Source organism: Nilaparvata lugens, chromosome X (assembly GCF_014356525.2).
Source record: "Nilaparvata lugens isolate BPH chromosome X, ASM1435652v1, whole genome shotgun sequence".
Taxonomy (NCBI): domain Eukaryota; kingdom Metazoa; phylum Arthropoda; class Insecta; order Hemiptera; family Delphacidae; genus Nilaparvata; species Nilaparvata lugens.
In genome coordinates, this window is record NC_052518.1 from 18,240,129 (window position 1) to 18,264,247 (window position 24,119).

The 24,119-nt window shown below is 33.2% G+C and overlaps 1 protein-coding gene across 2 annotated transcripts in view; it reads right to left on the reverse strand.

The window, feature by feature from the left end:
- Positions 1 to 2,163: 2,163 nt before the first annotated feature.
- Positions 2,164 to 24,119, reverse strand: part of LOC111045179 (adenosylhomocysteinase-like 1) — a 54,977-nt gene continuing 33,021 nt past the window's right edge. Inside the window, exons 10-15 of one of the 2 annotated variants that reach the window (XM_022330507.2) lie at positions 21,641 to 21,793; positions 16,759 to 16,924; positions 13,607 to 13,774; positions 8,805 to 8,883; positions 8,145 to 8,265; positions 2,164 to 7,462 (exon numbers count right to left, since the gene is read on the reverse strand). In XM_022330507.2, coding sequence (XP_022186199.1) covers positions 7,456 to 7,462; positions 8,145 to 8,265; positions 8,805 to 8,883; positions 13,607 to 13,774; positions 16,759 to 16,924; positions 21,641 to 21,793 — 694 coding nt within the window. In that variant the 3' untranslated portion in view covers positions 2,164 to 7,455. The remainder of the gene's footprint in view (positions 7,463 to 8,144; positions 8,266 to 8,804; positions 8,884 to 13,606; positions 13,775 to 16,758; positions 16,925 to 21,640; positions 21,794 to 24,119) is intronic. The other variant, XM_022330508.2, reaches the window with a different exon arrangement.

The following is a 24,119-nucleotide window of genomic DNA, read 5'->3' on the forward strand; positions in this document are numbered from 1 at the left end:
AAGGAAAACTGATGAGTACAAAATAGATCATGATAATACTGTTATAACTGAACATTTCGACTTAGCCAATCTGTTCAATTCTTTTTTGTTAATGTTCCAAAACAGGTAACTGCTTCAATTTCTCATCCTTACAATCGAACTAGGTACTCAAGAATATAATGATTTTTTCCATTCAACCACTTGTCGTGATTCCATCTACTTCGAACCAGTAACAATTGAGGAAGTTAAATGCCACATACAGAATCTAAAAGAAGGAAAAGCTCCTGGTGACGATGGAGTTTCCTCGAAACTTCTAAAAGCTGTCGCCACTTCTGTGATTCAGATACTTGTGTATATCTTTAACAGCAGCATCTCCAGTGGGAAATTTCCAACTAAGATGAAACTGGCCAAAGTAATTCCAGTTTTTAAAAATGGTTCCAGGTCGAAATTTAACAATTACAGGCCCATCTCATTGGTATCAGTTTTTCCAAGATTTTAGAGAAAATAGTGAAGAAGAGGGTTTTAAATTTTAAATTTGAATTCTCACAATTTTTTCTATCGTCGACAATTCGGTTTCCGTGAAGGAATGAGCACAGAAATAGCACTTGATAATTTTATGTTTTCTATTTATAAGAGTCTTAATTCAAGGGTCAATACTTTTGTATCAGGTCTTTTCCTGGATATCAGAAAGGCCTTTGACACAGTAAACCATTCTGTGTTGCTTGATAAGTTGTGTAGGGCGGGTATTAGAGGCGTGGCTAATGAATGGTTCTGTTCATACTCGAGTGATCGATCACAATATGTCACTATAGGTAATACTAATAGTCAAGTCTTGGGAGTGGACTCTGGTGTTCCACAAGGTTCAGTCTTGGGTCCAGTATTATTCCTCATTTTCATTAATGATCTTTTCTCTGGTAAATTTCATGGAATGCCGGTCTCTTTTGCTGACGATACTACATTGTCTTATTGTAGCAACAATAAAGAAACTTTAAATAGTATTACCGGTATGAAATATGATCTTGTTAAACTCCTTCTTTGGTTCAACTGTAATCGTCTTTCTCTCAACGTATCCAAGACAAAATATATATTATTTACACTGTCTAATTCTTGGCAATTACATAATCCGCTGAAGTTCTATAAAAATACTTGTAATTAAAATGGTTGTGTTGCAAACTCAGTCCATTAAATATTTAGGTGTATTGGTAGATGAGAAACTCACCTGGTTTCACCATATTTCCAATCTTCGAAATTATCTAATTAGTATTCTGAAAAGCTTCTATTTTCTTAGTAAATTCATTCCTCAGACAGTTCTTAAGCAGGTCTATTATGCACTAGTCGATTCCAAGTTAAACTATGGTATAGGCTGTTGGGGCTCAACATACATAACTCATTTAAAACCTCTAATGACATTGCAAAAGGCGATATGAAAAGAGTAAGTAGGTTTGAACATTCTTTTCCCATATTTCAATTCTTCAAATGCTTGCCATTACGATACATTTATATTATTTAAAGTTCTTTCATTGTTTTTCAGGATGTCAGGTAATTGTGGTGATCAGATGGATGAGGGTGATTTAGTATTTAGAACGAGAGGAATAACTAACAATATGTTGAAACTACCAAAATCCTACAATACCTGTTTTCAAAAATCTTTTGTATTTTTAGGGCCAAAATTCTTCAATTAGCTATCCGTTATTAGACAAATTAAAAATTATCATTCCTTTAAAAAACAAATTTCCAAGTGGTTACTATCACAAACACCTGATGCAATTGAGAGCTTGTTCACTGTTCTGGGTTAATTTTTTCTCTAAGTATAGATAAATAAAAAAAGAAATAATTTAGAAATGCACTAATTGCTTTTGGTGGAGCGAAAGTTGTGTGAATGTGTGTGTGAATGAAGCGTTACCAAACTTTTTTCAAGCTGTACTCCTACTTGTACGCGAATTATATTACATAATTCAGCAAGTAGTACTTTTATTGTTCCAGAAATTGTTTTTTTTTCATGTATATTAGTTTTAAAGCTTACTAAACTTTTTTTAAACATGTAACAATTTATTTGTTAAATATTGTAAGTTGTTCATAATGCATTTTTTTTGGTAAATAAAAAATTATTTGATTTTATTTGATTAGGTCCAAACTATACAGGCTGAATAGATGCGACAGAATTTTTGAAATAAAAAGACCAAATGAACAATCAGTTTCCAATTTTATTCAAAAATCCAATTACAAGCAGCATACAGGATTTTCAGGATCATGAAACTCTACGTTACAATATGTTTGGAAATAATAAAAATTGCCACTAAAAGTCGAATGAATAGCATCTGTACTTAGAAGTCAATTGATACACTAGTAATAATTTATATATTTGAAAAGAAAGACATAACTCTATCAGATTTTCAAAATTTAGTTATTGTATTTTCTACAAAATCCTTCCCATGATGGAAAGAACAGAATTTTTATATTTATGTAAACATAGAGAAATATAATAGAATGGATCATTGTTTGAAAGGTTCAAAGGATCAATGCGGAACTTATATTATAAGAAAAGTATATTCATATTCCCTACTTCAGCCGGCCAGGATAGCGAAGACGACTAGAGCCTTATTTATTCAGAGCTTCAACAGACAATTTTTAAAATTATACATTTTTGAAAATTATACATTAAAGCTTCCTGATTACTTATTGAGAGGAATTATATTATCATTGCTACCAAATTTCAATCAGTAGAATTATATATCATACAACTACAAGTAGTTACATGTTCAAGAATGAAGTGTAATGTGGACAAGTAGTTATGACAATAATTATAGCCGTAAGTACAGTTGTTGATGTGAATATAATAAAATCTCTTCACAATGTATTCACTAGCCAGCAGGCTCTTTTCACACGCCTTATCTAGTCATTCGCCCCGGCTGAATAATGCAGGAATAAGACCAGCAGGCTCGCTTTGCTTGCCTTCATATTTCATTAGAGTTGCTTGCTTTTGTCATTTGACTATTTAGTCAATACACACTTTTAAGCTCGAATTTATGAAAATCTAATTCCCACATACAGACATTATTAAGATATGAGAATTATTGTATTCCAGTCTTATTTGAAATTTGAGAAACAAATGATGTACAGAACAAAACATTCATACCTAAGCTTTTCATGTTCCAATGTACTTGAGAATTTTAGAACAATGCATGGAAACGCAATGAAAAACTGGAAAAAAGAAAACCTCTTATTTAGCACCGCCATAACCTAAACTAAACCTGTAGAACCGTATATCGAGTTTTATACTAGACTGTATAACCTGTTTAGAAACGCAGAAAAATGCCGATTTTGGGCGTATATTCGGCGTCATTTTTAAGTACTTTCCACCACAAATTTGTACACCTTGGTTGAACAAGAGTACCAAATTTTAAAGGTTTCTGTCTATTAGTTCTTATAATACTGAAAATCGACGGTTTCTGGCTTATCTTGGGCGTAATAATTTTCAACACCCTTAGAGACAAAACTACTAAGCCCTCTAGCTGAAATCTGTAAAAAAATAACATTTCCTGTTTATTTGCTTTCGAAAAAGCAGTGAAAACGCAGATTATTGGCGTATTTTTGGTATTTCAAAGCCCTTTTACTCATTTTATAATTTTTGTTAAATTTATTATTTATATACAGTATTATGGTATTTTTGAATAACTAAAACGGTTTGAAATATCGATGTGCGATTTTTGCCATTAATTTTCTCTTGAAATTCTGTATCGAAATCTGTTGTATCACCTTCCCATTAAAAAAATGTAGTTGGACTGAATATGGCGGACCAAAATTTTGAAGCCACAAAAGCAGTTTTTTTTTTATTTAAATAGGATCCTCAAAGAAACCTATCGTCAAATTATCCTTGTCACTAGGCCTGTATGTAGTATATACGAAGGCAGTCTGACAAGTATTTTAGCCTCACCACCTGAAGGCGCCACTATAGTAAGAAATATTTTCTATTTTTTTTTTTTAGTATATTCTTGTTTACGGCTACTGTTAAAATTTCAGCTATATTGGATTTTTTTCGGCTACATATGGAAACGAACGTGTCCGCGGATTTTAGAAAAATGGAAAAATAAGAGCAACATCGTTCGGTGATCTGATTCATGTTTTTGGAGCAGCAAAAGTAAAGAGCGCTTGGATTCTGGTGACTACTCCTCCAATGGCGACCATAAAAAATTAATTTAACTAGTTTAAACGTGGTCACACATCAGTTTTTTGATGAGCCACGCCCAGGTGCCTCAAAAACGTCCACTAAGGAAGATAATGAAACAAGTCCTGGAGAAGCGCAAAACGGTCACAGGGCTCTACTATGCGGAGCCATAGGGCCAATTCGATGCCGAATTGCAGAGAAAACGGCCCCATTTGGCGAGAAAAATTCCTCTCCAATCATGAAAAATAATTAGTAAAATAAGCACTGAATCACTCAGTCTGCTTGACTGGAGCGTCTAAACTGTGACTCAGAGTACTTCAGAGAGGCTCTGTATAATAAGGGTCCAAGGCTTTGCACCCTTCAGGCTGCTAGTGCTACCTGGTGGTGGGTTCGAAACCTGCCGGTAGGCATGGATGTTTGATCTCATCAAATTACACTCCCACTTTCCATTACCCACGCACAAGCAAAAGGCTCATGTAGGCATCATCCGAAATTATATTGTTAGAAACTATTGATTTCAGTAATTTGAACCTTTACTATATTTTCATATTGATTTGAAACAGTGAAGATTAAAATAATATGCTGTTACCAGACATTACTAAGTATTTTCTACTCAACTTACTGATGAGGTAACTAAGGAATTATTCAATTTATCATTAATATGCATCACTACTAAGTTTGTTTCTAAAATATTTTTCAACAAAGAACGTTCATTTGATAACAAACCAGTCCTTGTCAATTACACAAAAATAGATAAATGTAATTATTGAGTAGAATGACAAGCAAACTAAAAAGCCCGTCATCATTATGATATAATAACAACACATTGCAATTGATGCAAAAGAAAAGAAAAAGTAAATTTTGGAATTTCGAGTTTGTAAATAGTATATACAATAAGATTTGGCAATAACATCACTGTAGGACTTGTTGCTCAATGTAATACGAAGCGAAATAGGACAATCCAACATTAATCAACTGGCTAGTTCAAATAGTAGACTCTAGTAAACATGTAACATTCAACACCGATAAAGTTTGACTGAGAGCATAAATTGTAAAAATAGTTTACATATGTTACAAATTTGTAGAACGCTGATAGAATTGGTGTAGTCTATACATTATATAATGTACTTTGGACATGAGCTTCAGGCCATCTTAACAACGGCTTAATACATACCACATCAGACTGAATGGGATTAATCCGAATATTAGAATTAAGTACACAATATTCGACCAACTTACATGTACAAAACCGTCGGAGTGCTTCGAAGTATTGACAGTAACTCCTATTTAACATCGAACTACATCCAAGCAGAATAAACAGAGAATGCAGTTCCATTCAAGAGAATGGAGTCAAATTCGGTTCAATCCTTCTGAATTGTTATTATATTCCAAACATACACTTTCAGATAATACAATTTTAACATGATATTATTTACAGTTATACAATCATGATTAAACCACATTGAATACGTCGACACACATAATAATATTTAGCCTGATTTAGTAGACTCATTTTTATACATTTTAGAAGATATATTTTGTTAAGTTTTCAAAAAGTAAGTTCCTGAAGTTTTTTGATTGGGTTCAAAAACTTTAAACAGAATATAAGTGCCACATGTTCTCTGTATTGAAAATATTAGGCTTATCTATCTTATTAAAACTTTCACAGTAGATAACACAAATGCATCTGGGGTTCTGATAACCCCAGCAAGAATAAATTCTGAGCATATTCAGCTAAGTTTTCAGTGTATTGCTGGTATTATTTTCCAATAGAATAATACTATTTTATTGAAGTTCTTTCAATAAAATCAATTATTTCCAGAATAAGTTTCACAATCTAAAGTCTTGAAACTGGAACCCAATATTTCTGGCATAAATTGGATGTCATTGGAAAGTGAATAGGCCTAAGATATAAGAATAAGACTGCAATAGAAGAAAAGTAGTTAACACTTGGCCAAAAAATAAAATGCAAAGTTGAACTGAATTTCTAAACTAAAACAGCAAAATCAATAGATGAAAAAAATGCAATGAGAAAAGATAAAATGCCAAATTAAATGCAATGTAGTATAATTACTTCACATAACTGGAAAATCACTGTCAACTGAAATGCACTGTAAAACAGATTTATGAATTAATAAAATAGTGAATAACTCATAAATCAATAAACATAGTTATCTATCAAATAATTTCTTATAACACAAATGAAAACTTAGTTTTTTAATTTTATGATTGTGTTTCAAAAACATTTCCGTGCTAAGTAATTTCTGCTCCTTTTTTAAGTTGATAAGACATGATATGATAATTCTTGATAAGACAAATTGGAAAATAAAGGAAAGCTTGGTTTCTTCAGCTCAGATTGTGCTTCAAACACAATATAATAATTTTTGTTAATTTTCGAATAGAATAAAAAAATGTTTTCAATAAAATAGCGAATTCTAAATTCCTCCAGTGTAACTGAAATACATTCTAGGTATTTTCATCCGCTAAGCTTACCTACAAACGTAGGCAGTTGAACAGTTATGAAATAAAGCTATTGAAAAATTGAAACACCTACATATTCATAAATATAGTGTAAGAATTAACATTGGGGGAAAGAAACAGTTTTGGGCTGTTGGTCCTTGCCCAATCATTATAATGATTTGTGTCCTGAGTATCATTGAATAAATAAACATAGATGATGACTTGATGCTCAGCTTTTTTTGAATTGTAGCTTTCAGATGCAGTATCTTGGATAATGCACCAATGCTATCTACAGCTGATATAACAAGAGAAAAATAGTAAATATCAAAAATTAATATCATCGAATAATAATAATAATATTCATTACTAATATTACAAATTAATTTTGTAACAAATGTTTTGGAGTCAAAATGTAATAATATCAGATAATATCAGATAATATAATAATATATTATATTATAATGGAAATTCTAAATCACTGTTCTGGGAAATTGGTCGAACACTCAATCTACGTATATTTTCAAACATCAATGATTTAAACATAATAGTAATGATAAGTTTAACAAGCGAAATAAAGATATTGATGATGAAGAGCTACTCCCAACAATTTCGCTCAACCTGTCAACTGGTTTAGAATCAAATACTACGTATCATCTCAATATATAACTATTACAATGAGCATCGTAACAGATATTCTCTATCAGAATAAGCACTAATAATAGCACACTACTTCCAAAAATTATCAATATCATACAAATTCTATGATCAACATAATTCGAGTTTGAGTTGAATCAATTGTTAGATGAAAGTTGACGGGTTGCCACGTGCTCGCAATGAGTATTGCAATTATTCTAGTATCTGAAAAAGAAATGGAAATATTCTATAATATTTTATTACTTGATAATGGTATTATACAGCCGAAACATGTTGTGAGTAAACAATTTTAAAAAGGGTACTTAGATTTCTATTTTATGATGATTACTATATTATTATTGTGAATATGCCAAACTTTTAGAAGAAAAAGCAAATAAAAAATTCAAATGATTTTGAGAGGAAGTAATTAACAACAGATGAACTATGAACATCTACTTTTGCCCGTAGTTTTTTTTTCATATGAATTGTATCAATTTATCATTGTGTACTTAGTTCCGTTAAATAATATGCTTTTCCCACCACCTGCGATTAATAAACTCCAAATTTCAACACTATGAATAATTCACAAAACAGCTGATCCCCGCATAAACTTTTAATTTAATTTACAAACGGCGTTGATAACTTTAGAAAAAGTTGTTTTTAGCTTGAAATATAGCAATGTAGTGATACAATTCCTTCTAAATGTACAAGAGTGCTTCATAAGTAAATTATTGTAATTATTATTATTAATCAAAAATTACCCTTCAAGTCTTAGGGCCTCATCCTCATTTTATTTCGATCTACAAAAAATATCAACAATTCATATAACATCTCATCAAAAACTGATTTGAAATTATTATTGAAACAGTAACCACGCTAAATAATGAACTTCCTATTCTATTCTCACCTATAATAGTTTGGTTTGAAGGGGCCAGCTTTGTTTAAACCCATATACTTGGCCTGGTCATCACTTAGCTCAGTAAGATGGGCATCGAAGGTTGGCAGGTGAAGACTTGCTACATATTCGTCTGAAAGTTGAAAAATTGCATGAAAAAATTACGTCCGATTGATTTTACAATGTTCATCAAGCATAGATCAATTTATTGTGTACTTTTTAATAAAGACTCATGTCGCAGATCCCATCAGAAGGTTTGAAGTGAATAAATAGGTTATTTTAAAGAAAAAGTTTTCTTTCTTCTCCTGGTCTGTAGCCTGAAGCCAAAATTAAGTTATAGTTCAAGTTGGGTACTCTGTAAAGATTTGCAAGAAGTGGCACTGTTTTAGCCTGAAATACAACTATTTCTTCAAAAAAACTTATTGTTATTGAGTGGAACAAATCTGAATTATTCTTTCAATAATATGGAATACGTTTATTGAATCTTATCCTAATCTGAAAACTGTATATAGGATAGAATACATGCAAAAGTAGATCAAAGTAACAGCTGATCTTATCTTATTTTGAACAAATCGAAATTGGTAAGTTGAAAGATGTTTCAAATATTTGGTCTCATTGATTTTTCAAAGTTATAGATGGACTTATTATAAGATTTTCGAATCAAATAGTTACCCATTTTCTTTGGTAGCAGATATACATCGGACTTGTAACGACCATGAGGTGCATTGAAGAGTTCTATCAGAGCTAGAGCCTGGAAAACACAGCACACATATTAAACATCATACATTGATGTATTCAAACTTCAACTTCATACTTCATACTTGATGTATTCTACTTCATGAATGTATTTTTACTTTTACATACAACACAATATAAAATTGTAATTATGAAACTGCACATTACCTTTACAAAATGACTGCACATATATTGAACAAAACGACTTTGAATTGAAAAATTCCTATCAAAAATTGATAAACTAGTCTCGGGGCTGCCACACCAATCAATCGCTGCCAACCAATCAATGTTCTGTAAACTCATAGAGAAAAGATAGCACAAGCTATGGTGGACTTTTCTCTAGTTATTAATCTTTAGTTTCAGTTCACTTCAGATGATACTATCATCAGTAAACTATCATAAACTATCATATAAACTATCAGTAAACCATCAGTAACTATCATATCATACTATCATATATGTAAACTTCAGATGATATCTATCTACTGCATCCCAAACCTTTAATATTGTAATAGAACAGAACATCATTTTGCATATTATATTGTAATGTACATTAATAATGTAATCTAATCTGATCTTCTCTTCTATCTATATTTTGGAATATTTAGAATTAAATAAAATGTTAAATTAGATAAAGACACTTAAAGCCCAGTCAACGAAGTGTTATAGAGGGAAAAGTTTGGAAGACAATTTTTGACCCCGCAGTTCTGTTTAGGGTAGTGAGGAGGTAAACATAAAAGTCTCCACCCCTACCCCCTGTGCTGAGAGGGTGGGGGTGGTTCAAAGGTACCATTTTTTGGTTTCTCGTATATAACTCGAACACTATGCATTTTACAGACATGACTATTCAATAAGAAATTAAAGCTTACATAATTTCCTATAATAATGATCCAAACAATTTTTCTATAATCTCTTTCACTTTTCGAGATATCCACTCTAAAAGATGTGAGATTTGTGAAAAAACACATTTTCCCTAAATTTTTTGCTATTTTTGCTCTTATAACTTTTTGAATATCGATGGGAAAAATCCATGCTGATCATGAGCTTATAGAGCATCAAATTCTCTTCAATTTGATGTATAATTTCACAAGTTTACGCACATCACCACGACTTTTGCAGCAGCGTCAGTGTTGAGTGTGAGATCTTCAATTAAGCAAAAATAGACCAATTGACAAAGGAATTTGGAGAGAATGTTTTGAACACAATTTTTGACTTTACAGCTTTGTTGGGACCAGTTAGGGGGTGAACATATCAAAAGTCAAAGGGACTTGTGTTAAAGGGATGAGGGTGGTTTAAAAGTTGCATTTTTAATGTTTTGCTTACACGCTCATATCTTGAGAAAATGCATTCAACCGACATGACTAATCGGAAATGAAGCTTGATAAATTCTCTACAATATTTGTTCTTTGGTGATTTGTGATATATCCAACAGTTTTCGAGATATAAGCTCTTAAAAGTGTAAAATTGTTAAAATAACAGTTTTTAATCCTATTTTTTGATGTTTCAGGGCCTACAACTGTTGTTTCGTAAAAATGATTGCTCACCGTAGATTGGTAGAGCTTTGTTTTCTCTTCAATTTGATGTATTATTCCACTACTTACTGTTTTCCTTCTATTGTTATAGCAGATTCAATGTGGGGGGTGAAATTTTTATTTTGTATCAATTGATCACTTGACAATGTAATATGAGTCTGGATCATTTGGTACACAATTTTCGACTTTGTAGCTTAATGAAGACTAGTTGGGAGGTAAACATAGCCAAAATACGCATCTCTAGCCCGTCTATTGAAGGCGTGGAACTGCTGTAAGCAGGGACGCCTCCACCAAATATGTAAGCACGATATGGACGGCGGGAGAAGCCTCCACCAAAATATGTAAGCACGATGTGCCTTCACTGAATATGTAAGGGTGGGAAAAAATGAAAAACAAGAAAAGATCGTACAGGTTTTTGATATTTAAAACAAACAATAAATTATTTGTACAAAATTAGAATTATAATTAGAAATAACGAAATAATAATAAACAGATGAATATTTCAAGGGCTACTCGCTTTGCTGCTAGTGAAGATTCATTTGTTGTGGTTATGAAAAATTTAAAACAATGACTCAGTAGTCACCTACCTTTATGAAAATGGCTTCCCAATTTGACATCCATTGGTTGAAACGCGACGTTAATTATTAATTAAAAATCAAAATAACTGATCTAATGAAGTGGGTTCAGATCCCCTCCTATTCAACAATACAATTCTCTTTAAACTGCCCGAACTGTGACAGGAAAACTGTATTATAAAACAAGAACAAAATCTATCCCCTTCACCAGAACAGCCGGACTTTACTCACAGTTCTATCGAACGAGCTCACACAAACTCACAAACTGACACACTGACAAAAAGTAAAATTTTGGGTATTAAATATAACTCAGTCAATGCCAAACATAAAGCCATTTCAAATACATATTTTTATCAGTCGCACAAGCGGCACGTTTGTTATCAAAAACAAAAGAGTAATAGTGAGAAAATTTAGGGAAGTGTTTTTTCAAAAATCTCACTTCTTTTTCATACTTTTCAGTTGATTTTTCTTATTCAACAAACTTTGTAAAGTTATTTTTTAGTTATACTTTCCTGTTTTTATTACATTACATATTGTCTTTTTCTTTATTTATTTCGAACTTCGAATGTCATAAAAATTCCTAGTAAAATTACCTAATTATGTTCTTAATATTGTTTTTGTAATTGGGCACCCACTGAAAAACCTACAGGTTTGGCAGGACCCTAAATTGTTTTTTTGAAATTGTGAATAAAATTTGATTTGATTTGATTTGAAGCTACATTAATTTTGACAACAAATGAAATAAACAATCCTTCTGTCGATGACAAAAATCGTTCAAAGACAAAAACACTGTTCATTAAACTTTTCTAAATTAAAACTCTAAAATCCTGATCAAAATGAGATAAATATATGATTCATATATATGTCCCATATGACCAGGTGACACTGCTAAGTTGACACTTGTTGCAGAGTTGAAAATTTCACCCCCACATTGAATCTGCTATAACATAGAGAAGGAAAAGATTAAGTAGTCAAAAATTGTGTTCAAAACATTCTCTCCAAATTCCTTTGTCAATTGATCTATTTTTGCTTAACTGAAGATCTCACACTCAACACTGACGCTGCTGCAACAGTCGTGATGTGCGTAAACTTGTGAAATTATACATCAAATTGAAGAGAATTTGATGCTCTATAAGCTCATGATCGGCATGGATTTTTCCCATCGATATTCAAAAAGTTATAAGAGCAAAAATAGCAAAAAAATTAGGGAAAAGTGTTTTTTCAAAAATCTCACATCTTTTAGAGTGAATATCTCGAAAAGTGAAAGAGATATAGAAAAAGTTGTTGGTTCAATATTATAGGAAATTATGTAAGCTTTAATTTCTTATGGGATAGTCATGTCTGTAAAATGCATAGTTTTCGAGTTACATGCGAGAAACCAAAAAATGGTACCTTTGAACCACCCCCACCCCCTTAGCACAGTGGGTAGGGCTGGGGACTTTTGATATGTTTACCTCCTCACTACCCTAAACAGAACTGCGGGGTCAAAAATTGTCTTCCAAACTTTTCCCTCTATACCATTTTTTGAGCTTTCATTGCCTGGACTATTATGTTGTCAAATTTTACACAGATTATGTGTGTCTTTATTTAATTATAGAACGGTTCTACGATTGACAATGACTCAGTCGAATTATGGTTTATTAATATTTATGGTTAAAATAGATTATAGAATTGGAGTTTATGAGAAATTTATGAAGCATATAATATTTGGAATACTACATGAAATATGTTTTACACTCGAAAAGCTTTAGATTATTATTTATTCCATGTTGGAAGCTGCTTGTGGGAGAGTGACATGCTAATTAATGACACAACTACTCCACCCAACCATGTGGTAAGCAGTATTATGCCATGTCCGTCATCCACAAGTCATTTGTCCTGAGTAGACCATTGTCCTGAGCCCAAACCCCAAAATGACCGCTTTCTGCATCTGCCCTGATAGTCAAATAGCACTCTTTTCACAAGCAGCAATTGATTTTAAATTTGAAAGCAGAGATGGGTGCACCCCTCCAAGAACACCAATTATAAGAACCACCAGTGGTGCAGAGAAGCTCCATCAATAGTTCCTAGTAAGTACTTGATCCGTTTTTCCTCCTCTTTATTGGCAATATTACATTCAGCTGGTGCCGAATAATTCAACTACATATCACTTTTGCACTTTTATCGAGGAGGACAACAGCAGGCTTGGTAGCTGTCAACAGCCTGGTGGTGGTGAATGAATAGTTCCAATAAATCCTATTTAAGTTTATTATTATTATATTATTCAATTCCACTGAAAAGGAATATTCTGATCATTTGTCATTCTTGCTCTGTTTATTAATTTTTCTTTTTTTTTGTATGATTCTTTTCATCAGTGTATTTTTTTCATTTTCTGTTATAAACTCCTTTCTTCTTGGGATATCAGGACTAAGAAAAACTGAAAGGATTATCATTATTATTGTGGTATATAAATTTAATTAAAATAATCCGTTTTTGTAATAGTGATTATTTTGTAATTATGTCGGCAATTGTATAAAAATTTCTGTAAATAAATTATTTAAATGAGTAGCTTATATTTGTAACAAATCTCTCAACAGTCTTTGACAGCCGTTGTAAAATGCAAAATTTGAAATTTATTCGAATAATAAATTACCTGAGTAGCTGCTGTGATTGATACAACAAAAGATGGCAGACTGGAACAGCTGAGATTGACGAGCCTTCCTTCGGCAAGCAATATTATTCGTTTTCCATCCGGCCAGATGATATGGTCGACTTGAGAACGGACTTTCTCCCATGTCAAGTCAGGCGTTCGTAGGCTGTTCTGCAATATCAGGTTATTCTATTAAAACTTGAGAATATACAAGAATTTTCAAATATTGCATGCTGAGCAATCATTGAAATAGCATATTAGTTACCCGTAAAATCGTAAACTTGGAACTCTGCTGAACTATGATACTAGAATTCTATAATATCATTTCAAATTTATACTAAATACCAGTATTTCAAATTAGGTATTAAAGTATTGACAGACTGATAATAGTGGTGATCATACTTCAGTACATGGCTTTTCAGTGAAGTAGGTGGATTCAATCAATCAATCAATCAATAATCCTTCATTGTCATAAAACACAAAGTGTTGTAACAAACGTCAATATACAATAAAATTAAAAACAGTCAAAATATTTTTAAAATAATAATATAGTCAAAGTAGTATTATTGTAAAAAAAAATTACAACTAAATTGGCAAATAGTAATTAACAACAGCAATTGATAAATAGCAGGTATTAAAACGGGATCCAACACAAGTCACAACAAAGCTGTTACATTTAACAGATGAACACTGAAGCTATTCAAAAAATTCTCCAACAGAATAAAGACATATTTCTGTAAGTAAGCCTTTTATGTGTGACTTGAATAGTGAGGTACTCAACAGTCTTACTTCAGGGGCAAGCTCATTGAATAACTTAATGGACATGTTTCTCCAATTCCTATGGGTACTCGCATATTGGTGAGAATCAATTCTGAGATTTAGCCTTCCTCTGGTATGATAATTATGTATGTCACCATTTCGACTATATTCATTAAGGTTTTTTTTCACGTACAGACAAGTAAAAACATATAAAGATGGGAGAGTGAAGACGCCTAGTTTACGAAAAAGCGGCCTACATGTTGCTAGGGGTGGTGCCTGACAAATTATTCGAATGGCCTTCTTCTGGAGTCTGAAAAGTTTAATAGACGCCGAAAAATTTCCCCAGAGCTGAATGCCATAGGCTAAATGGCTATGGATGAGAGCATAAAAGACACTCATTAAAACTTCATGATTAACTATGTGAGTTAATCTACGTAGGACAAACAAACCCTTACTTAGTTTACCAGCTGTATAATCAATGTGCTTTTTCCAATTTAAATTCGAGTCAAGCATGATACCCAGGAATTTGAGGGAATCTGTGCCAGTAAACCTAGGGTTGAAGCTAAACTGTAGGTCACAGGTTTTCAGGAGGTTGAGACACAAATTGTTTGAAGCACACCAATCCATTATATTTGATGTGCTCAATTCAACAACTGTGTCAACATTTTCCTTATTGATACTTGCAATTGGCATCTATAGTCATAGGCATTTGTATCAATTATGTGCATAAATGTGCTTGCGAGAAGAATAAGTTGTTATAATTATTATTATTGAAGACACACTTACCAACGTTGGGGCTTGGGGGAGAACTATAGAATTGATTTGTGCCGTGTGAAAAATGGTAGCCACATTGCTCTAACAGGTACACTCTTAGGCTCAACTCATACTTACACGACTCAGGTCGAGAAGAGACTCGACTCTAGTCGAAAGCATGTGTTTCCAAATGGTGACACTCATACCAGTCTACTCTAGTCTCCGCGACTGTCACCATTTGAAAACACATGCTCTCGACTAGAGTCGAGTCTCTTCTCGACGCAGCATGTGTTTCGGTGGCGACACTCAGATCAGTCGATTCTAGGCTCTGCAATCGAGCAGGTCGAGCAGCGACTTGAGTTGCATATTACCATGCATTTTTAATGAAAGTGAGGTTAGAAATTGTACTGTGAAAAGGAGGTTCATGGTTAAAGGTAAGATTAGAAACATTTTCTATCTTGTTGGTTCTTTTCTGTTTTATAATTTTAGATAATACAATAATGAAAAAACAGTGGGATTTTGTCAAAAAATATCACTTATTTATTATAGAAAAACAAACATGTTACGACACCAATGATGTTATCATCAGTGTGAAAATTTACAATAAATAAGTGATATTTTTTGACAAAATCCCAGTGTTCTCATTATGGATAGATATCACAACATTTCACCAGCAACAGTATCTGAAGTCAATAATAAGAATTAGATAAGACAATATATTCTTAATAATTATTATTATAGTTGTTACATGCGCCGCAGTGACGAATTGGATCTTATATGTTCAATAATGTGTGGTAAGAAATTGAGTAACATGGAACTGAAGTAATGACAATGAGCAAGAAAGGCGTAAGGTCGAGAGACTGGAGTATCCTCGACAGGAGTCGAACGATTTGAGTCGAGGTAGTATGAGTTGAGCCTTACCGTCGTATGAGTGACCTGATTGATGTACAGGTGTTTCTCCTGATCGTCCTCACTCAGTGACAATGTGGACGGGGCAATGAAGCAAAGGAATGTATGAATGTATTATTTTCTTAGTGGTAGTGGACTGGTCGGGCGGGAAGCAGTCTCTTGATGAGTTGTTTGGGCCCCGGTGTAGTCTGGTCTCCCTGTGGGCCCTTGGCTATCCTGGCCAGTGACTAGTACCAGTGATTGACTGTCCCTAGCTTCGATGTTTCCGCTTTCTAGGGAGGGACAGCTGCTGACAGGAAGTCACAGGCCATTGACAGGAGGTCTCGCCTAGCGTCCCAAGCTTCGGTGCAGGCCGCTGACAGGAGGTCTCGCGTCCTAGGAATGATCAGGAGCTGAAAGGGGCTCTCGCAAAGTGAGCGTCATCTAATCATATAAAGTAACGTAGTGGGTGGGCGAGGGGTTGAGTTGATGCAGGCAGGCATTCCACCCTGCGCGTAGCCTCCACACGGCGCCTAATAGATGACCACAACTAACTTCTAGCATCCTCTCTTGTCATCAATTCACTTTGAGCACATCTATTACTTTCTTGTTAAAGCTGTTTGAATTGATTTTTCATTTGACACATCCCTATAATTGTAAGTTCAATGAACAAATATTAAAATGAGCTGCACCCCCAGTATTCTTAAAAAGCACAACGTGGTATAAATTGTGATAGTATTGAAAGAAAAACTTACGACATCAATTTCGGTATTAGAATGCCCCATGTTGCAAACAACGCATCCATTTTTCATCTTGTCCATGTGTTCTCTTGTGACAACATTCTTATTCCCGGTAGCGGTCACAACAATGTCTACATAGCGAATGATTTCATTCAACTTCACAACTCTGTAGCCGTCCATGCTGTTGAATAGAAACAAATTGATCAGAAATAATATTCAATTCAATTTATTTTGCACATCAATACAAAAATTATGACAAAAAATAATTGTTTGTTTACATAATTTACCTTATGTATAATTACAAAAATAACTTAATTTGATAAATAAGATAAAATAACCATAAACTAAAAAATAATAGAAAAGTGCAAAATAAAATGTGCACTCCTAGGCATAAGCCAGAATAAGGTGTACTACCAAAAATTAATATTTTAAATGGTAGTCAGAGGTTTAGGACCGCCCGCCCTAACAAATTTAGCAGAATTTTATCGGATAACAATGAAAAAGATATTCCTACATAATAAGTTACGGATTAACAAACTATTTAAACAAATGACAAATGTGACACTAGAATATCATTATTATTTAGCATATGGCAGATACTCAACACATATGAAGCTCATGAGTATCAAACGTCTACATATACACTATATTATTTCAATTTCTTCAAGATGTTGTGTAATTTAATAACACTAGAATAATATATTTTAGATGGACAGTACAAAAAGACTTGAAGTAAGCTATCCCACAATTTTCAATAATGTTTCACAGTCACTGAGTCTGAAACAAAGAAAGCGGTTGCAAATTTTTCAATTTAGGTGAAATAAAATTGTACAATCTTGGAGCATTGAAAGAGTAAGAATGTTGAAAAGCAGTCAATTTGATTGAGGTACGTGAACTAGCAAACGCCTACTCTCGGTTGGCTTGCTATAGACGGGGTAAAACACTAAAAACTATCCAGTATCGATCATTTAATGAGAATTGTCTATTTTTTTTTGTGCTTCACTACAGGATCGAATTAAGCCCTGGTTTAATATGATTTCAACGTTGTCAGCAAGGGAGGGGTTTTATTTTGTAGTTTTAAGGAACTTTTTTATCCTTTGTTTCCTGTAAAGACTGAAAGGGTTTTCTCATCATCGGGGAGGGATGCTGGTCGACTGGGGGGTGGTCCAACCCGTCCAAGTTCGATTGGTTCACTCCAGAACTTGAAGAACTGAGAGAGCTTATTCTGTTGGTAAGTGACATGTGTAAAACAAACCCTAATCTGAGCATTGTATTGAAGAATCTTAGACATGGGTATCGCAATAAAACTAGGGAAAAAAATTGGAAGCAAACGCAAAACTCATTATGGAGTCTAGTAATAAAATAAAAAAAGAGACCAACAACTCATTTGCCACAGCAGATGACTTCAACAATTATTTTCTTGAGTCAGTTGAGAAGATTGTGAATGATATACCAAATGACGGTGAACCTATTCAGTTCACTCACATGCCTGCCATAGATTCTGAATTCACCTGGAGTCCTGTATGTGCTCAAGATGTAATTGAAGCGGTTTTAGGTTTCAGAAGTTCCAATTGTAAGGATATTTATGGCATGACCCCAAATTTGTTCAAGCAGATGATAGTTATTATTGCACCCGATTATAATCGATTATCAATTCTTTTGAGGAGCGGAAATCAACTTTTTCAATGCTATGTGATCTCTCACGAGTATTTGATTGTATCCCTCATACAGTTCTATTGAAGAAATTGGAGCATTATGGCTTACATGATTGTGCAATTCGGGTGTTTAAGTCTTACCTTTCTGAGAGAAAACAGATTGTACATTAGAATGATCAGTGCTCAGTTCCTCTTCTGGTAAAACGGGGTGTGCCACAGGGTTCATTGTTGGGCCCATTACTCTTTCTTGTAGCAATAAATGATTTGCATTACTATATAGAGGGAAATGTGTTGTTCTATGCGGATGACACTTCCTTGTTCGCTGCAAATAAGAGTGTCATCCAGGTTAAAGCAGATGTGATGGAGCTGTATGATAAAGCTCGTGATTGGTTCTCACTAAACAGATTGTCTCTGAATGAGGCAAAAACCCAAAGTATATTGATCTCTCTATCAGATGTCAGTGAGTGTTTGCAGCCGGTTCGATTATTGGGGTTCACTCTTGATGCCAAGTTACTCTGGGAACCTCATATAGACATGGTGTGCTCCAGTCTCAGCAGCATTGTCTATCTACTGAGAAGGCTGATGTCTGAACTGCCAATTTCGGTGGTCAGACAGGCCTATTTTGCTTTTTCCATTCGAGGATGAGTTATGGTTTGAAATTGTGGGGTCTTGCATCAAGCACTTCTAAAGTGCTCTTAATTCAGAAGAGAGCGGTCCGGGTGATTTCTGGGGCGGGCTATCTCGATCACTGTAAGCCCCTTCTTTCTAAAAATGGCATTCTATCCGTCATTAATGAGTTCATCTACCAATGTTTGAAGGATATACATCAGATGCAAGATAGGCTACCAAAAAACAATGACATTCACAGTCACTTCACAAGAAACCGTGAGAGTATATATATACCAAGATGCAGACTTGAAAAAAGTCTAAGTCGAGCTACCCTGTGATAGGCTACAAATTCCATAACTTGCTATCAACTCAAGTTAGATCTTTGCCAAATAAACGATTTCTCCAAGTACTTAGATCCTGGTTGATTGTGAATCCATTTCACTCAGTAGAGGAATTCATTACTGCTGATCACAACACCCTAGTCAATTTAATGTTTTTTATTGTCTATTAATACCCAAGTACAGGAAACCACTAAATTATCTGATCTAATTGTAAATTTAAAGCAAATTTACAATTAGATTCCAACTAGAATTTACAACTGATCTGTTTTATTTATTATTGTCTATTGTATGTATTGTACCTGTGCAATTTATTGTATGTTTATTTAATGTGAATTGTGACTTGGCTATATGTAACTTCTATGTTCAACTGGCCCAATAAAAACTTGAAACTTGCGTAAAATCATACCTAACATCCCTAATAAGGTTGTTACTTGTACTTCTTATGAAGTAAAGCTTCAATACTTTATACATATGAAGAGTTCTAATTGGCAGAACCTTGAGGCGAACAAAAAGAGGCCATGAATGTTCAGTTCTTTGCTTTCTGGTTATTAATCTGATGAATGATTTTTGAAATATAATTATCGGATACAATGTTGAGACATATGTACCTCCCCAGCACACAAGACCGTAACTCATTCTTGAATTTATAAGTGCATGATAGACATTAAGTAGAACAGTAGGAGGGCATAAATCACGTCCTCATCCTCATCATACATAGAATAGTTTCTACAATTTTGTCTAGCAATTGAATCGAAATTTGCAATAGAATTGCATGATACATTTTTTGGGACATTCTTCAGTATAATGTTAAAAATCATTAACTATTCTACAGATTTCTTCATTCATCCCAAATTCAATGAATTGTCCTTCTTGGAGAACAATTCAAACTTTTGAGTCATTCATTTCTCAATTAATCAAAATTTTACATACAATAATTAAGATAGGTTTATTAGTGATTTTTTTTAAAATTGAGTGTCCTGAATCATTCAATATTCTGAAGTACAATGCCTGATGCTGCAACTTGTTTGTGTGTAATAATAATAATAATAATAATAATAATAATAATATTCGTATGGCTTTTATTAGTGGGGAGTCCCTGACGTAAGTTCCACCTGAGTATTATAATTTGAGCCGTCAATGGGCCTCACGACTATTATTTAACAGCCGGAACCTACAGTTTAACGTGCCCAATACAGAAATGTTATAGCAATAACAATTACACTAATTACATTGGTAGTATTATACATGCAGATCGAATATTTTTTGAAAAACAGTATAATTCTTGTTATATGAACTTAATAGAAAATTAAAACAACAAGTTATATATATTGGAGAAGAAACTTATGAAAACTTATTAAACAATTTTCACTGAAGCATTAAAAAAATAGACTGCTCAACGTCAAGATTAAGTTGAGTTCTAGATGTTTTTAGGTTTTCTAAAATACTTGTGGTTATTGTTTCAGTTAATATCTGCCTATTGATTGAATAAGGTGGAGCCGAGTTTCTAAACCTAAAGCTTCCAATATATAGGTATTTCACGAACGACGTAGCCCAAAGTTGAATGACAAAATTCCCTTTTTTTAACTCTCTTTTATTCAACGACCCAGAAAACTTTACACCAGCTAATCCTGAATTTGAATTTTTATTGAATTTATTTATTTGTCAAAAACAAAAATATAGTGACTCCTCATATCCAACTGAATTGATGCTTTTTGTTTGCTTGCGCAATTCTACGCTCTGTACGTGAACTCTTGACAGTAGTAGTTGATGACACCCCAGCGAGTCTTCTCAGGTGACTGCAACAAATGATTGTTAGGAATTTCCGAGGTTAACTTTGTTGACAGACGAGTTAGCTTCTTATCATCTTGTCAGTGGTAAAATAATATTTTTCAACCGCATTATTGTCGCCTAATTAGAAACTGCAGTTTAGGGAAACTCTATTCACAAATCAGCTTGCCCAGATTTGTAAGATTTACAAAAATATATAAATATCTAAAATAAACACGCGTTCATCCTTTAAAAAAAACATTTATGACACAAAGTAACAAAACGACAGCTAAAATATCACTAATGGATGACTAGCTCTCTTTAACTAACACTTTTGATCTTCAATGCCCTTTTGACAACATAAAAGTTTGGCTACCTAAAATATACCTATGTATGACTACTATGTTCTTAAACTGTAAGTTGCATCCTTCGTGAAACACCCGTTATTAAAATTGTATATATTTACAGTATAAGCTTTCAAAGTACCATTAAGTATTGCATTAAGTAGAGTGAAATCTTATTTACCATGCTTGCAAAGCACAAATCGGATCAATTTCAGTTATATACACAACGCATCCCAGGCCTTTCAAGGCTTGACAACAACCTTTTCCAACCTCGCCATATCCGCAAAGAACAACCTGCTTGCCTCCAAACATAACGTCGGTGGATCTCTTCAGACTGCAAATCAAATAAATGCGAATCGAATCAAGTAAAACACAACCAAAAACTGTTACATCAAACAACATTTCATTCTCTTCAAATAGTTTACAATAATGTGTATTTTACATAGTACAAAATATTTTATACACTATGTTCCTAAGACATTAATCTATTGAATCTAATGGACCATTGAACCTATAGATTTAGTAAGTGAATGATTCAAATCTAATGGAACATTGAATTGATAAGATTTGATAAGTGAATACGTGAATGATTAAAATCTAATGGAGATTAAATAAATGACCTAGAAACCAGGCCCAAATTAACTTATTTCCATATTACACTAAAATACATCGTAAAGTTAACAGCTACGTACTGAGCATAACGTTTATACAACTCTGATTCAGTAATACATAAGATTCCTATTTGGAATAAGATTGTACATTTCAATGTAGTATAGAATAGAATATTTATGTAGTAGTTATGTAGTATTAATTATTTTACCTTTACTTTTTCCTAAATGTATTCAACTAAGTTCTATGAAACAAGGTCATAGCTATTAATCATACTGATAATTATTTGAAGTATTTTAATCCAAATAATGTAAAACGTCACTGTGGACCGTATTGGGAATTTGCAGATTCCGTACTGTATTTACGTACTAAACTTACACGGTACTGTATCTTCAGTTTTGGATTGAAAAAATACAGATGTCTTTCAACTGATAAACGAAAGCTGAGAATATATATATATATATATATAAATCAACTTTTAAAAATTCTCGGATGGATGAATATGGTAAATTATCAACCGGGTACATCCGATAAGCAGTTTCACTTACTTTCTGACGTTTTGTCATTATCTCAAATGACATCTTTGGAGCGCAGGTAATCTTACACTGACTTCTGCCTGTGCTTCGAAATTCTTCCTCGTGGTCGAAGGGAGTACCTCCTCCCATCTCCTTCCTCCACGTGTTCGGCCTGGCGCTGCTGGGTGAATGGAATCCCCGGAGAAGTGTCTGGCTTTTGTGATGTGTTTGTTGTGCTCATAATGATTTTCCAAAGAGAAGAGATATTTGTACAGGGATGACAGTACAAATTAATATCTCTTCTCTTTGGAAAATCATCATTCTGAACACAACAAACACATCACAAAAGCCAGACACTTCTCCGGAATTCCATTCACCCAGCAGCGCCAGGCCAAACACGTTCATATATATATATATAGAAACGCTGGAGTTTCTAAGTGTTTTCAATCTATTTTGTCTTGTGTCTCCTGTTTTAATTTATATTACAAACTTTAAAGTGTCTTCTGTTATATATATATATATATATATAATATATATATATATATATATATATATATATATATATATATATATAAAAAGATGAGTATTCAAAACAATTACAATATGGACATCGCCAAATAAATAGGCCTACATAAGAGATCAAAATAAAATAATGTGGAAATATTTTATTTTGCAAGTTATTAACCAGTGTGGTTCGAACTTCTAATATGGTAAATACTGTAACATACATGATTTTATTATTATGTGTTTATAACAAATTTGACAAAAATAAACAGATGGTTTCTGGAATGAACTAAAATGAATAAATTGTTTTGAAAATGTGTAAGTTGCTAATAAATAAACAGAAGTTTAATGAAGTGTGATGGAAAATATTATTCTAGGATAATAATATTTCCTATAATAAATTATATGAATATACAGAGTGTAAATGAGAAATTTTTTAACAGTGCCCACGAAAAAATCATATTTCTTTTGCCATTTATGCTCCTACAATTGAAGTGCCCGAAATTGCCTCTACATTTTAAGATGACATAAGAAATATGTGTACTCATTGGGCGTTTGCAGCCTGTTGTGCCTATTATGAAAACACTGGAATGATAGTGTATCAAATCTTTGGGAACAGCAGTTGAATCTTTCGTTCTAAATGTTTTCCTTTAGTTAATCTCCTGTTGTAAGAGTAAACAAGGAATTAATGTGGTAATGCAGTCAAAATATTCTCCGTACGGCAGTTTAATCAATATTTTTTATAAGATGCTTTCACCGCTATTACACGTTCCAAACCAGTCCAATGCTCTATGATTACTGAATGACAATGTGTTCACATCAATTCAACAAAAATGAAAACATCTACCGACTCTACAGAGCTGCGAGCTGTGACATTGAATTTCTCGTTTCCCTGCGCCACTCTGTACATACATACATTCAAAGAAATAATGGCAGAGAACGTCCGTTTTTTTAAACTACCTAGGATACACAGATAATCAGTTTAAAGCTGAAATGTTGGCTAAATGAGAAAAATAATTATGAGACATTTAA